Consider the following 15,478-nt stretch of genomic DNA (forward strand, 5'->3'; position numbering starts at 1 on the left):
TTTTGGATTCATAACAGTGTAGATGAGAACAGGATGTGGCACAACATGCACAGGCTTAGCATAACGAGAATCATGACTGATACATATATACATATTTTTGATAATGGAGAGGACCCTACACTCAAAGAAATAGTTTAAACAGTGCCATAAACTTTTTACAAATGAAAGAAGAGGAAATGAATGCTTTACCACATGGAGTTTTTATCTTTACCTGACAATCTCGTTATTCACAGAAATGGCTTCCAGGTATTTTTTCAGTGCATAATAATTATGGATATATTTCCGAATATAATAGCCTCGCCATCTTTTCTGAATCTAGAGGAAATAAAAATTTGCTTAGTATATTTCAAATCAAAAGTTACCAAAAGATATGACATATCTGCTGTATTTCCCAAATTACATGGTTTCCTTAAAAGTGGTATCAAGTAGAAGCACCAGTATGTTTCAATGAAGAAAATGAGGGTAGGATGTAACATATTGTAGTTAAATGGTGATATGAATTTCCTATTAAATGCCAACATTAAAAAAATAATGTCAAGCTTCAAACCACTGTTTATATTGGAGTGTGGCAATGAAAAGAAGTGTCTGCTACTGCCAGTGGCATTGCTTTATGTAAGAACGCTAAAAAACAAGCAACAGAAGTGGTGCATTTTCTCAGGTACAACATTCTTTCCTTACTGAGTCACTACCTCACCAATATCGTCTGCTATACTCTCACCTTTGTACTCTGGATATAATCTAAGCTGAATAGAAGCCTTCCCAGTAACTCAACGAATCAGACTTCCTGGAAACACCATTTAGCATTTGCAGTTCTTTCATCTCCAATGTAAGATGATGCATGTCTATTTGTTGCACACTAGTTATAACCTTCTCACAAAACACTATTCCTTCTGCATGACAGATAAAGCTTAAACTGGAAAAGGAAGCCTCTTTATCTGTAGCTAGTCCTAAAGGTGTATTAAGAATAGAAATTAGGTAGCATCCTCCACCAGAAAGGATTCATATTTTGGTGCATTTTAAAAAGCATCAATTAAAAAAAAAAAAAGGGGGGGGGGGGGAAGAAGTCTATCCTGACTGCCCAAGAAGTTATTTCAACAAAACAGCTTAAACCTCTGATAATTAAAAATTCTAATTGTGATGTTTCTGAAATCAATACAGGTTTACTGGCTATCTATTTTGTGGGAAGGGAAAGTAATTATTAATTAGGTAAAAAATTATCAGTACTGCCATTTGGTTAGACATACTTATCCCTATGCTACGACATGTACAGGTAGAAGACGTAACTGGCTCCATTCAGTCATGTTGAGGGCAGCTCTCACTCCTCATTTTCTTTCCCATAAAAGGTCAGTGTATTCTAGATCAATACATCTGAAACACAGATAGATGATCTTTTCCTCTGTTCTCAGTGTCTAGTTCCTCTTTCTCTACATTATTCCATGCTTGAACTTATTTATCTTGCTGCAAAATATTCTTTACTTCCTTCCATGCATTTTGTCTCCTTTTTTTCTCAGTGTTTCTAAATTAAACTCCCAATTTCTATCTTCTAATCTGCATTACCTTCACTGCTGCTCCAACTTCCACCACTTTGACCTTTACAGCTTTGAAATCTTGAGAGATGTAACAGCCAAAAGACAGAATCTACATTAAAAAATCAAGATGACTGAGGTCTTATGATCCAGAAGCAACTCTAAGGGGAGACGCTGCTCACCTTCACAAAGTGCTGTAATTGGATAAGAGCTCTCCTTTTGCTGTGGGCCTCTAGCTACTAGACTTTTCAAGAACTTAAACTCTTCAGTTTATCTGCAGGGAATGTTTTTTTCTTTATTTTTCCTTTACACCAACCCTTCTCTTTCCAGAACTAAGGTATGACTTGGTTAGTGGAGTGAAATCCATGTGTTTGTTTTGGCGTTTTTTCTTTACCCTATCTCTTATTCCAAAGAAGCATGTAAAAAAAAAAAAAAAAAAAAAAAAAGAAAGGAAAAAAATGTCATGTTTTGTTGTGTTTGATTCATGAAGAATGCAAGGGAAAAAAATCTGCCCATTGCCCATACTATCAATCAACCTTTGCACTCAGTGACTTCAGAGTCTGTATCATCAAGTTCTGGGAGTGCTCTTCAGTAATAGGCAAAATCCCCTCTACTCCTTCCAGTTCTATTGCAGTCCAATTCTTTATCATCATGATAACTGACAGAAGTTATTGCAATTGTCCACCTCCTGCCGTTTCCTGAACTGGAAACACAAACACACTGGAGCCATCTACAAGCAGACCAACTAAGGCAGGGTTGCACATTTTCATATTTTGTCTTTGGTAATATTTTGCAATCACAAAAGCCAAAATGCTGTTCTTTAAAGTAAAAACTAGTATTCAGACTCAACTGATGGTACCTTGTGGTACAGTTGTGATTATCTCTGTATTTGAAATTTAACAAGAGAATAGGTATCACAATAAAGCTTTCAGAAAGTCTGAGAGTGATGTGTCACCAAGAAAATAAAATGATGCACTAAAGCTAGTAGGAATAAGAGAATATTCACTTTTAGTGTTAGTACACTCTCCTATTTCCCCCTTGTGCATCACCATGTATTTTCCTCTCTTCTCAAATGAGACTCAGAACTGATTAGAAAAGTTGGTATTTTCTTTTACCTACGTGCTGTTGTTTGGGGTTTTTTGAATAAAAAGGGTTTGGACTTCTAGACTTTGTTATAATATGAATAAATAATAGTTATGTGAGCAGCTGAACACGGTAACAAGAAAGGTTAAGCACTAGATATGCTTCTTTGCACTAGGTGATAGTAAATTTCATACTCTTTGCAACTCCACTTTCTCATACACAAGCTTACTGGGTTAAAAAGGGATAGAGAAAGAGCAAAGAATGAGTATGTCTTCAGAGATCTGGGATTAAGCAAAATCCTTTGTATGTGAATAAGGATCTGAGCTTTGTTTTTCTGTTTGGCTTCAAAATTTCTCAACAAGAGCAACTTGGCTCCCATATAGCTCTGTGCTCATTAATGCAGGATTATGGTCCCTTTGAAACTCTTTCTGACAGTCTTCACCTCACAGTTATAAATGCAGAACTGGATATTTCTGGGTTAAAGGATCAAAACTCAAACTGAAAGACAAAAGACTCAAATTGTATAAAGCTATAATTATTTCCAATGGGCTCAGTGTACCAATTAGATGCTGCATTCTACCTTTATTTACACCACTTTCTGTTCAGAATGAGCTCACTGATTTCAAGTGAATGAAACATAAGTAAGAAAAACTGCATTACGTCTCAAATTATTTTATGCTAGATTTCTATACATCAGAGATCACAAAACTGAAGACTAACCTTTTTGGAAAAGAACATTTTACACAAAGCTTCTGATGATGCTCATATTTTCAACGTGAAAGTTCTAAATGTTTGCTTTTATAAGGAAGTATAACATGTTACGACTATAATTCTTTTTAATTCCAAGGTGAATGGTTAAAAAATTCTTCAAAAAAAAGAGACAAGTGTGTATGCCCTTCAAAGTAATTAGCAAGTTTCAACAGTGATTGGTACAAAACAATTATTGTCATTGATCAGCACTGAACAGATAATTTTAAACAAAGTCATTGTGTGCTCAGCAGATTACAGCTTGTTAACGGGCAAGTTCTAAATGACCTCTTAAGCTAGTCAAATCAATGATGCATATTCCTCATTAAGTAACATCAAAATGTAAGTGGTCTTATAAATAATGTTTATTTTAAGCACTAAAACAAATGGCAAAACCTTGATATATCAAAAGCCATCTGCTCATGGAAATATTTTTTTCCACAGGATTACTTTTGTTGCTGAAAATTTATAGCAACCTTAAATCTTTTAAGGGACAGAATCATATTCTGACCTAGTACTCAAAACTGAAATTGATTAAAACAAGTTCTCTGATTTAATTTGAAAAGGTGAAACTGATAGTTCTGCTTACAACTAAATGCAACCCAGGGAGACAGAGATGCAGACTGATTTTGAAACTATGAGCATGTGTATGCCCTCAATGATACTTCAATTACCAAAATCTAAAGTGCCTTTCTAATCAGTGACTATAAATTGAAATATATATTTTAACAATACTATGAGGCAAAACTAAGTGATTAAACAGAAAAAATGTATGCACTTATTGTTGTATTTTCAGAACAGTGAAGTATATTAATCATGAATCAAGCTCACTGTGTGAATAGAGGAACTGTTGGCTCAGGAAACCTAAAGACTGACCACGTATCTTCTGTGCAGAAACTCAACAGGCCTTATTCTCTATTGCCCTGGACCTTAGTTAGCTCTTAAAAAAAAAAAAAAAAAGATGACAGCAAAAAAAAACATTCAGTGTTTCAAAATGGTAGCATTTTAAATCTGCTCTGCAGATATGGCTGCACAAGATTTAGTTAGAGGAGAACTGGATTCTGACATTTGCAACTAAATAAAGATCTGTTCTATTGTTTTCTACTGACTTAAATTTCCATTAAATAAAAAGACATGACTGAAAAAATGGTACTTTGAAGATTTATATCACCTAATGATTCAACATTATATTTCCATTACAAATGAATGGGAACACATTCAATTTCTTTTAAAAATGAAAGACCAAATGCAAAACTCCATTTGACTAGAATACATAATTACCTCTGAAATTTGGTCTTCAAATGCCTTCTAAAATTACACAGCCAACTTTTAAGAGCTGGCTTGCATCTTGTGTTTTTTTCACTGATTTCAGCTGCATGAGTATACAGCATTTATCCACTGTGGAACACTTTCAGACTAGCTAAGAAATAACCTAAAACCAAAAAAAGCACATTTCTTCGGAATTAGATTGCTGTTAAATGTCTTCAGCTCTCTAACATGCACCAAATATAACATTTTCTTTTGTGCCTTTGAGAAAATCAGCACTAAGTCAAAAACTTGATGGGAACATACCTCTTGAGTCTGAGTTACTCTGGAATCAGAAAAGCCACAAAATTCAAATCTATTCTGAGAATCTTCCTACTCTACAGGAGTTTCTTTGGGTTACTCTCCATCCCCACCACATTCCTACATTTGGTAGAATTCAAAAGGTAAGATGCCTTGCCTAAAAAGATATAGGCCTCTAAAGTAAAGCAGGTTTATTCCACAAAATAAAAGAATTAGGTAAGATAAAAAGATTTCATCCCAAGAATTATGTCATGTCCTTCCCATGTTTGTTTTACATATTTGTTTAACTGCAGCTCCAAAGTTCAGGGGGAAAAAAAGCTAATTTCTAGTTAAATATATTTTGCAGTTTTCCCCATAAATTCATTTGCTGTATATTTAATAAAGTGCAAGGACTGTTTATACTCTTCTTCATCTACCAAAATTCACTCGTAAGATCATCAATGAAATCAGTGCAGTTCCGCCTCTACGTTTAGGCAATGAAATTGTCCTGTGCTCTCTGAGTAACTCTTTTGAGATTCACTACATCAAATGTCGTGTTTTAACAGAAGAAAAGCACAGACACATCAATGAACATAAAAGCCCTATAGTTTATCAGAATTGTAAATACATGTCTACATTTGTAAGAACACTCGCAGATAGAATGTTTGAGGATTTTATCAGTATCATATACAGTAAGGTACGATGAACATTTAAATGGGGCAAGACATATGCAGATGCCTTAAATTCAGCTACAGTTTTCAAATACAACCCAGACTACTGAGTGAAACTTTAATTTTTAACTATGTACTATTTCCCGCTGTTGCCATCAGCATATCAATCAAGTGTATATTATTCTGGTTTGCTCATTTTATTAAAAGCAAATTCGGAGCACAATTGACTTTTCATTTGTTTAACAAGTGAAGAAATATTTACCCTGACAGCCATTTCATTGTAGAAATTCATCTTCATAATAAAATATGCTGTCTGTGAATCAAGGAAAAAAAAAGATAGCATATATTTCAGTTACACAAAGACAGTGCTCCTATTTTTACATATAAAAGATAAGAATCTTTATACATAATACATAATAAGAGTTCTAGGCTTAGAGAGAACAAAATCAAACTTTGTATTGAAGAGATAGGCTTCCTAATACATAATGCAGGCTTAACCAGAAAAATCTATGGTAGTCAAACTAGGAGCTAATGGAGATATATGATCATAAAATGCTCTCCGCTGAGTTTGATAATCAATGGTGCTCTACTGAGAGTAGAATAACAAAGCAGAAATATTCACAAGTGCTGGTGACACGTAGTATTGTATGATTTATTCACTGGGGTTCTTTTAGCCAAAACTCACAGAAACATAAAAGGAATTCATATTTCAAGACGTCTGGTTTAATGAAAAATTCAAAGAAATGCTGTCTTCAGTCGAAATCGTTCAAGGATACGGATGCAGTGATGGAGCAAAATTGTGCCTTCCAACCATCTGTACTAAATGTTATGTACTTAGCTGCCTCCCGAGTAATCCTTGGGAATTTTGTTTCATTTAATATTCATTTTAACATCATAAAATCATAAATACAATGATACCATGTTACAGTGAATCCCCTGATATAGAAAACATTTCCTGAAGTCCTGGTTTCCTTCCAATAAAGTAGAATTCCTCTCATAGTGAACGAATCCCCTATTATACTAAGCAATCACTTGGCAGCATAGGTTATTTTAATGGATACATCACTTTAAACTAAGCTTTCACATCTGTTCCGCCCTCTAATTACAAATGCAAAATGAACATAATTCACAATTGTATCATAAAAAGTAAAATATAAGTACTTTGAATGCAAAAGTATGTCCTTTATTTAGCACAACATGCAGCTTTTATGTGTTTCTCATGTTTTAGACACAAATCAAAGGCAAAAGTGCTTTCCCCTGATATAGTGATTTTCTCCCCCATGGCAAACAGGAATTCACTATAAAAGGGTTTCACTGTAATTAGTGTTATTTGAATTGCCTAGTCTGATCCAAAGCAAATTGTCTGTGGAGAGCAGCAGGACTGGATTATTTATCAACAGTCTGGGCAATTAAGAAACAGTTGGCTGCAATATGTTATTTACAAATGAACACAATGATGCTACTTCATTTTAAATTCTCTTTCTTCATTACATTAAGCAAGGCATAATTCCTGCAGTTTAATTAAGGTGCATTTTAAATGCTCCCTTTAATATCATACCAATCTACTAATAATGGAAACAGTAGAAAAGATATTTCTTATATGAAAGAAAAATGCAGGACTGCTAAATTTCAAAAAAGTTTCACGTATATGTGTAGAAGTATACGCACACACATATACATATACATATTTGAGGGAACCTCTACCCCAAAGGTATGAATTACAATCAATAGTGGACTCTATCTGTTTTGTCTCCATAAATGTTTTCTGAGTGATACTAACTGTAGATAGCTAATATTAGAATGAAATAACAGTTGGTAGGTCTAAGTATATTCCTAAACTGTTCAATTGAATTGATATAATTTTGCTTTGCAGCTCATCTTTTCTTTTTGGGAAGGGAATGTAAGAGTTGCTGTACCACCAAATATGTAAAGTACATTTTTAATGGAAATTTCTAAGCTTAAAATAATCATCAGATTTCTGTCCATCACTGATTAAATTAAACAATCTCACACCTTTTTGTTTATTCTTCTCATGTTTGAAGGCTGTGAGCACTTAGGTCTGAATCCATCCCATTTCACTGAAGAACCTAGATTGGAGACCTAACATCATTATCACCTTTATATCATCAATACTGAAAGACAGTGGGACCACTTTCCCTCTGAGCTTGGCAAAGTATTGAAGAGCTCTGCAACTGCAGCTATGTCTGTTTACAGAGATAGTCCATGGCAATTAGGGTTCTAACTTGCATAACTCACTTAGGTGTGAGAAATCCAGGCCTTACCCTACCACCACTCAACAAAGTAACTCACAATAAAAAGGAAATTACAGATTTCTGCTTTTAGTCAACTTTGTTCTAAATCACAAGTCAGCCAAATGCAGAATTGCTCATATAACTGCCTTACAACCTTATCCTTGTGCCAAAAGCCAAAGCCTGTGTCACCATCTAGGTTCTTTTGCAAATGGATTTGCTTTCTCTTTTCTAATCCTGATTAGAATAATACGTACTAGTTCTGCTATTACAAGTGATGGTGAATGTGTTCATCCCTATTCGCAAAAGCATACCCATAATTTAGTGCTTCAACCCAAGTCTATATTTATGCGCTTTCCCAGTAAACAAAAGATTCTTTCCTGAACTGGGGCCTATCTGGAGAGAAGACTTCTTTCTTATGGTTAAGCGGAATTTTCTGCATCTCAGCTTGTGCCCATTGCATTGCCTCTCATTATTGCACTGGGTGCGAATTTCAAAGTGACACTGCATGATTGTCTCCCTGGAAAGAATTACCTTGCCATCTCACCTACACGCACCACCTCCACTTCCAAACCGTGAAGTCTTTGTATTTGTCTCTGATGTTAATATACAGGTCTCCCAACCAGTTCACTTTAGGTCTATGATTCCAAAATATATATATATATATTTGAAGCCTTTTTCGTATAAACTGTTGTACTACTTTCTCCTTTTCTGTTTAAAAGCACGTTTGGGGATCACCTCCAAATGTTATCTGATCCTGATTGGTGTTTTCTTTTTAATACAAAGTGACAAATTCAAAGGAGAATCAGAAATTTGATTGAGAGTAGATTGAGAGAAGGAACCAACGCATGGCCTAAGTTGGGAACAGGCACCTTTTTTTTAATATATATATAGAGAGAGCAAATAAGCATTTGCCTAATTCTTATTGGACTGGGACTATTTAAAGCTGCTTACTATTGTGGGTGGTGTCAAACTACATCACATAAAATATTCACTTTTTCAACTGCATGCAAACATTTCCAAAGTGAGCTGAAAATATGGTCATCGTGCATGCCAGCTTCATATAACAATGAAATGCTATAATGCCCTTTGCTTTAACAAGTTATTTCTTGAGTTTGAGAAATATTGTAAAAAGGAACAGTGATGTAGAGTTTGATTCATGTTCCAGTGTTCACCTGGTTTTAAAATTCATACTTTCCTGCAAGTCATGCAAGACTTTCAGAATCCAGTACAACCAATGTAACTAAGTTATTAAGAAAACTATAGGAACACAGTTCTTAATTTTAGCTTGAGATTAATATTAGGAAACAAACCTTTATACCAAAGCACCTATATTTAGAATATAGAAAGGCACATAACTTTAGTCATATAAACACCATCAATAGTGGGGTTTTTTTAACTTAATGTATTTCAACAACCAAAGGAAGAGGCACTAGAGGAGTAACAAATGAAATACTGGTAGTGATGCACATATGGACAGGCAATCTGATGAGCCTCAGCCTTTGTTATTTTCCGCATCAGTACCACTCACATTTCACAATTTTGAATATAATCATTAAAATGATTTATTATCAAATAATCATCGGTATTTTGTGCATATGCTTTGCCTTGTTTGCTGGCAGCAGATACCAATCCTATCATTATCAGCGGACAATTTTAAAGTGACCAATTCTTTTTTTTATTTAAGGAAGAATCATGTCCAATGTATTGTGTTTCATAATCAGGAGTCATTACAACAGTTATTAGCAAGAGTTCAATGCAAACATTAACTGATCCTTTAACTTAAAAGTTGCATTAAACCACTGAGAATATTTTTGTTTCCTTTTAAACTATTCCAAATTCAGACACTGATCGAGTAAAGAGAGTATAACAATGAATATAGGGAATGAACTTGTATATTTAAGTCCACTCCAAAACATACAATATTGAATATAGTGGTCTAAAGAGAGAAAAAGGTGACTTTTTATCTGCTACTTGTATGGCTTTCAGGTTACCTTCCAATCAAGCTATCCTATTTAGTCCTCTCCAACCAAGGAGACAGCAAGCATAAAACAAAGCATTTGAGGGGAAAAGGTGATTGCTGTAAGCTTGATGGCGAGATTCTGTTTCTCTACAGCCCTATCTTATGTTGGGTAAGTACTGATATCCAGAAACTGGATGAATTCATCGTCTGATTTAGAATGTGTGTATTAAGTGTGGGCTTGCACAATTTGTAGTCCTATGTTATTCCACAGACTTCAGATTTGGCAAGGGCTTGTCAGTTTTGTCTATTTGAAAAACTACATATGAACCAGGCTTTATTGGCTAAAGTCTTTTTTTATTTTCAGAAATATATTTCAAGAACAGAAAGCTGAGGGGTTTTTATGATGCTAGCTATCTCAGCTTGGTTATTACAGAAAATCTGTGCTAATTTGAAAGAGTATCTTAAAATGTAACTTTCAGAGTGTTTTTTAAAAAAAAGAGGGCAAAAGAAGGAAGAAGTAATAAAGAGATGAGGTAAAAGATCTCCAAGGACCTCTGGAGCTCCAAACCATATTGCTCAAAGCAGGGTCAATTATAGCAAGTTGTGCAGGGCCTTGTTCAGTTGGGTTTTGAGTATCTCCGAGGATGGAGACTCTACAAAAACAGCTTGCACTCTCTGGGCAACCCATTCCAGTATTTGATCACCCTCACATTAAAAAACTTCTTTCTTATCTTCAAGAGGAATTTGCTGCATTTCAGTTTGTGCCCACTGCCTCTCATCCAGCCACTGGACAGCAACTCCAGACACCTGGTGCAGGCATTATCTTGCCATCTCACCTACAAAGCACCACTCAGAACAGTGCAATGGACAGTAGGCACGGTGGTGATGTGTTCATTTTGTATCTTATCTGAGCACCACTGTTTTTACAATCTTTGTATATAAAAATAAGTCTCCGAAGTGACATCATTCAGTTTAAAATAAGAAACTGATTACTATCAACAAAGACATTAGCATTTGAACATGGAGTGGCCAAAAGATAGCTCCTTACAATTTGGGGGGATTGAAAAATATGTAAACTGGCCACCATGAGACCTTTGTCCTGCTCAAGTCCTCCTAAAGACCTAATGATCAGATACCAGAAACTGACATGGTTCTTATTCTCATCTTGAAAAACAGAGAAACACATAAATCGTTTTGTTTCCAAAGTGAAATTCACCACTCTACAATGATTTAACTGTGAAAAAATGTAGAACTTGAGGGGACATCATGAGATGACTTCACCTAAAATGTTGCCTGAAGCATATCTAAGCCATCCATAAGCCATCCATCCATCTATCCTCCTCTTAAAAACCTGCAGTAGAGTTAGTTACACAACATCTTTTGGCAGTATGTGTCAGTGTTTCACATGAAGTTGATTTCTTCCATCCCTTTTCTCAGTGGCTGCATGGATCCGTTCTTCTCATTAACAAATTTTAACATACGTTAACATTATCATGTCTCTCTTCTTCTACAGAAGCTTTTCTAGACTAAACAAACCTTCCCTAAACTCAGGGACAATATTCAACTGAAGTCCTTTTTTTTTTTTTTAAAGCAGAACCCAATCCAACCATGCAGTTATCTGCGCAGTATTCAAAAATCAGTGTTTTAGAAGACAGACTAAAAACCATAGCCTGAAAGGATGACTCATAATTTCTTTTTTAAGCCAGGCAAATAGGAAGAGATAAAATTTTTAATTAGATTACTGATAGACTTGGGGGAAAACCAGACAAGCTTTCAGGCACACAAGTCCTGCTACTTGGACACATAGTTTAGTAGGACGTACTTAGGACTTTAGCCTGTAATATATGAGCTACTGTGCCTCATTTCTTTTGCTTTTTCCTGACTTGTCTGTTTTGCCTGAAACACAACAATTTAACTTAAAATTAGTCAAGAATAAATGACTAACAAGTTTAAAAGAATTGTAAAATATTAACCTAAATTGATAAATTAGTGAAGAAAACTACATATTAAAAACTTAATTGTTTTATGTTAAAGGCAAATTAGTTTCTTCTTAATCTCCTAAACCTGTTAACAGAGGTTTTAGCTTGTGTGCTATCATACACTTTTGCTATCTTCAGGTCTTCCAAGGGAATTAGATTGACTGTGATCTGCTGTGTGCCTTAAGGCAAAAACCTCAAATACTTCAAGGTTCATTAAGTAAGAAATTTAAACCATTAAAACATAGAACAGCAACGTGTAGACACATTGGCTTATTTTATTTTCAGAATTAAAAGTTCTGCCAGGTAAAAAAGCACCCTGAAAAGCTCCAATCCTGCAATTAGCATCATGCGGGCAGGCTTCTGCATGAGCAGATCTCATTGCTGGTTTGGGCACTAATACTCCAGAGCTGCAAACACTTAAACACTGGCTTAACTTGACCGTTATGAGTAGGCTTACTGAAATTAATGGTGCTTTTCATGATAGCAAAGTATGTGTCTGTGTCTATAAAGGATCAAGTTTCAGCTTTTTAATTTCAAGACAAGTGAATGAATTACTTCACATGTATTCTATAAATAATCAAACAAAATTTTAAAGCCAGTTTTCTACCTCCACCATTTTTCTGAAGTATCTTCTGCTTCGATAACCTCTCCACCATTTCTGTATAATAATCACCATTGTGTTCAGATATCTAAAATGAAATATATTAACAAAGTTATGATTATTTTGAGACTTCACAATATAACTTTATTTTTTCATAATATTAAAAATAACATATAGTCTATTATCCATACTTATTCCAAACAGAAGGTCATTGCAAACATACTTTATACTTATACATGTATGTATATATACATATGCACACATATACACGCTTATAAACCAATATATACATACATTTATAAATACATGCATACTTCGCGTTTGGAAAAAATGGGCTACTGCAAGCTTATGTATATACTATCTCAGTTATCATTACAAAATTGTAATGAAATAGCCTTACAAACGTAATTTGCATGATAGAGGATTGTATTTTCATGGATTGTTTTAACCAATGTATCTGACCAGTTCAGAATTTTTTTCAGTCACATGCAACATTTTCACATCTTTACAAATTTTAAATATTTGACAAAACTCACAGATATCTGGAATTTTTAGACTACATTTTTGCTTTCATAAAATTACACCTAGCTTAATTGTAAGTAAATCTTTACACTGACTTATTTTTTTAATATATATATACACTTTATTATGCTACTAAAAATTCCATAATTGATGCCTCACATCAATTTTGCAGAAAATAAAGCAATCATTACTTTGGGACTGCCTAGAAAAAGCTATCTAGGGGACCATTCATATCACCAAACTATGGACATCAAATTCAGAAGCCTTACAGCACAGCTAGGGTCACTCAGTGGAGGCAGTCTTTTCCAGCAGCTAATTCAAAGGACCTAAATGAGGGGGTAATTCAGAACACTGGCAACAAGCTATACTGAGCCTGTGCTCCTAAGTCAGACACCCGATCCATCTTTGGAAAGAGGACACTGAGAAGGATCACTCTGTACACAGTTGCTGAGAAAATCCTGTTCTACACTTAGCTGATTTAGTTCTTCTTTCTTTCCCATTACAATTACATTGTTCTTCTTACATCGGTCATTACTAAATATAAATGTGCACATGGAAGAGCATTTTCTTATAGAATTGATTAGCAACAAGACTTGGGTTTTCACTTCTGCAGCATGGTGTTGTTAACTCGTGCTGCAAACAGAGGGGCACTAACCAACCCTCTCTCTTTGGAGGTGCTTTTGAAATTGATGGCATAGCTGATATTCCTTGGAGGGCTGAAATACCATGTTTGTTTGCTGTGATAGCTGCATCCTGTGACAACACACCTGAACCAGCAACAGAAAACAAATCACCGGTGTTTTTTTAACAAGTGCATATAATGGCTGGAACCTATATTTTTATGAGGGAAATATTGGCTATTAAGTAATTAGTGTTATTTAATCTAATAATTCTTTAGGCTTGATACAGTATGTCTGCATGATACATAATGACTTGCAATAGGCAAGAAGTCAAACTAGAAGATGCAACAATCCCTCTCCCTCACAGTCTTAATTTTTATGAAGATACAGAAATTCGAGCACGAGTGACCAATTGGGCTTATGATCATAAAAAATGGAGGAGGGCCTCCTGGGAGAAGGGAACAACCATAGTGTTTCAAAAAATTTATATCAATGTCAATATGGCATTTCTCAGAACAAAGTAATTGTGCGTGATCTCTTATAAATGGAGAAAATTATGCAAAGAAAAATTTTTTTTAAATGACCTGGTCAAATCCAGCAGTAGAACTTCTACAGTAAGAATCCAGCTACCATACATTCACTAGGCAATTTTTCTGTAACAGCCACAATAACATACAAAAGAAAAGTCTCTGCAAACAGCATATCAAAGGGACATCTTTTTTTTTCCAGTCATGCCAAGATTTCTTAAACAATACCATGTATCTGTTCTGAAGATGGATTATTTCCATGCTACTTATTAGCATCATGCCATTTTAATTGTATGCAGTTCTGAAAATCTAAAATGATTATTTCTTACAGTGCCACAGCATATATTTCATTCTATTTTAAAGCAGAATAATGGTGGGGTTTCTTTTCAAAATGTTCCCATTTTATTAAAGATCAAGTAATATCATGAGAAATCTTGGGAAAAAATCAAGATTGAAATACAGATTAAAATAGGCTTAATATACTACCTCAGATAGGCTCGGACTCTGCATCCTCGAAACCAGCTCTGTATTTTGATAGCCGCTTTGTACTCTATTTTTCTGTCTTCATCTACAGATCTAAAAATATAAAAAGTTGTAGTAACAGTTGTCAGTATGGTAAGTTAGTACCAAAGCAGAAAAATTCTTCTAAATATGTCTTACTGTTGCAGTTTGTGATCTTTTTCACCAAGTCTTTCACTTTTTAATTCTAATAGTTCAATAATAGTAAGAACAATATAATTTACATTAGTTGCATAGTATAAAGATAATAAACATTATCACAACTTGTAGATGATGTAAGGTTTGGGAGAGTGTATTTCTTATTCCCATACAATACTGAATATCCATGTCAGCCTGTCATAGACTTCTTCCACTGTAGGTGAAATATATGGATAATGCTTTGATGATAATTAGGCCTGAATTATAGCAAAAATCCTGTAGCTAGGTATAAAATTGTATATCTACATGAATGTTAAATAAATTAATTGCGGCCAATATTATCATGATAAATATCAATTGAACTAATAAGAAGCATATATTAAGGGGAGGATCTAGTTCAAATACATTGGTTTATGACCAATACAAAATATCTTGTTTATTACCTGAATAGTGATTGATAGCATCAATAATGGTGACAGATACACTCCTTGTCTGTAGATTTTTTAAATGAATATGAGCTGATCTTACAGGGGGGAAGTAGAGGATTTAGAACTTTTAGCTAGTTTCTTAGGAAGGAATTTAAAGAGGAGAAATATGAAAAAGAAGACGTGACTGGAGGAAAGTGAGATACAAATGTAAGGTAAAACTATTATCAGTTAGAACAATGAAAGCATAGGAAAGAAACTAGATGTGGAAATTTCCAAGCTTTAGGAGGCCTGGAATATCAGGGTATGAAATCTTAGAGTGGCTAAAAAGGAAGTCAGAAATTGGAAAAAAATGTTATTAAT

The 15,478-nt window shown here is 34.5% G+C and overlaps 1 protein-coding gene across 1 annotated transcript in view; it reads right to left on the bottom strand.

Moving 5' to 3' along the window:
• SPATA17 (spermatogenesis associated 17) overlaps positions 1–14,647 on the bottom strand; it is a gene marked incomplete at its 5' end in the record, with an annotated part of 83,131 nt that extends 68,484 nt beyond the window's left edge. Inside the window, 4 exons of the mRNA XM_009894349.1 lie at positions 212–315; positions 5,835–5,885; positions 12,371–12,452; positions 14,520–14,647. Of these exons, the coding sequence (XP_009892651.1) occupies positions 212–315; positions 5,835–5,885; positions 12,371–12,452; positions 14,520–14,647 (365 nt within the window). The remainder of the gene's footprint in view (positions 1–211; positions 316–5,834; positions 5,886–12,370; positions 12,453–14,519) is intronic.
• Between the last annotated feature and the right edge of the window lie 831 nt (positions 14,648–15,478).

The sequence above is a fragment of the Charadrius vociferus genome, unplaced genomic scaffold, assembly GCF_000708025.1.
Source record: "Charadrius vociferus isolate BGI_N301 unplaced genomic scaffold, ASM70802v2 scaffold261, whole genome shotgun sequence".
In the NCBI taxonomy this organism is placed as follows: Eukaryota; Metazoa; Chordata; class Aves; order Charadriiformes; family Charadriidae; genus Charadrius; species Charadrius vociferus.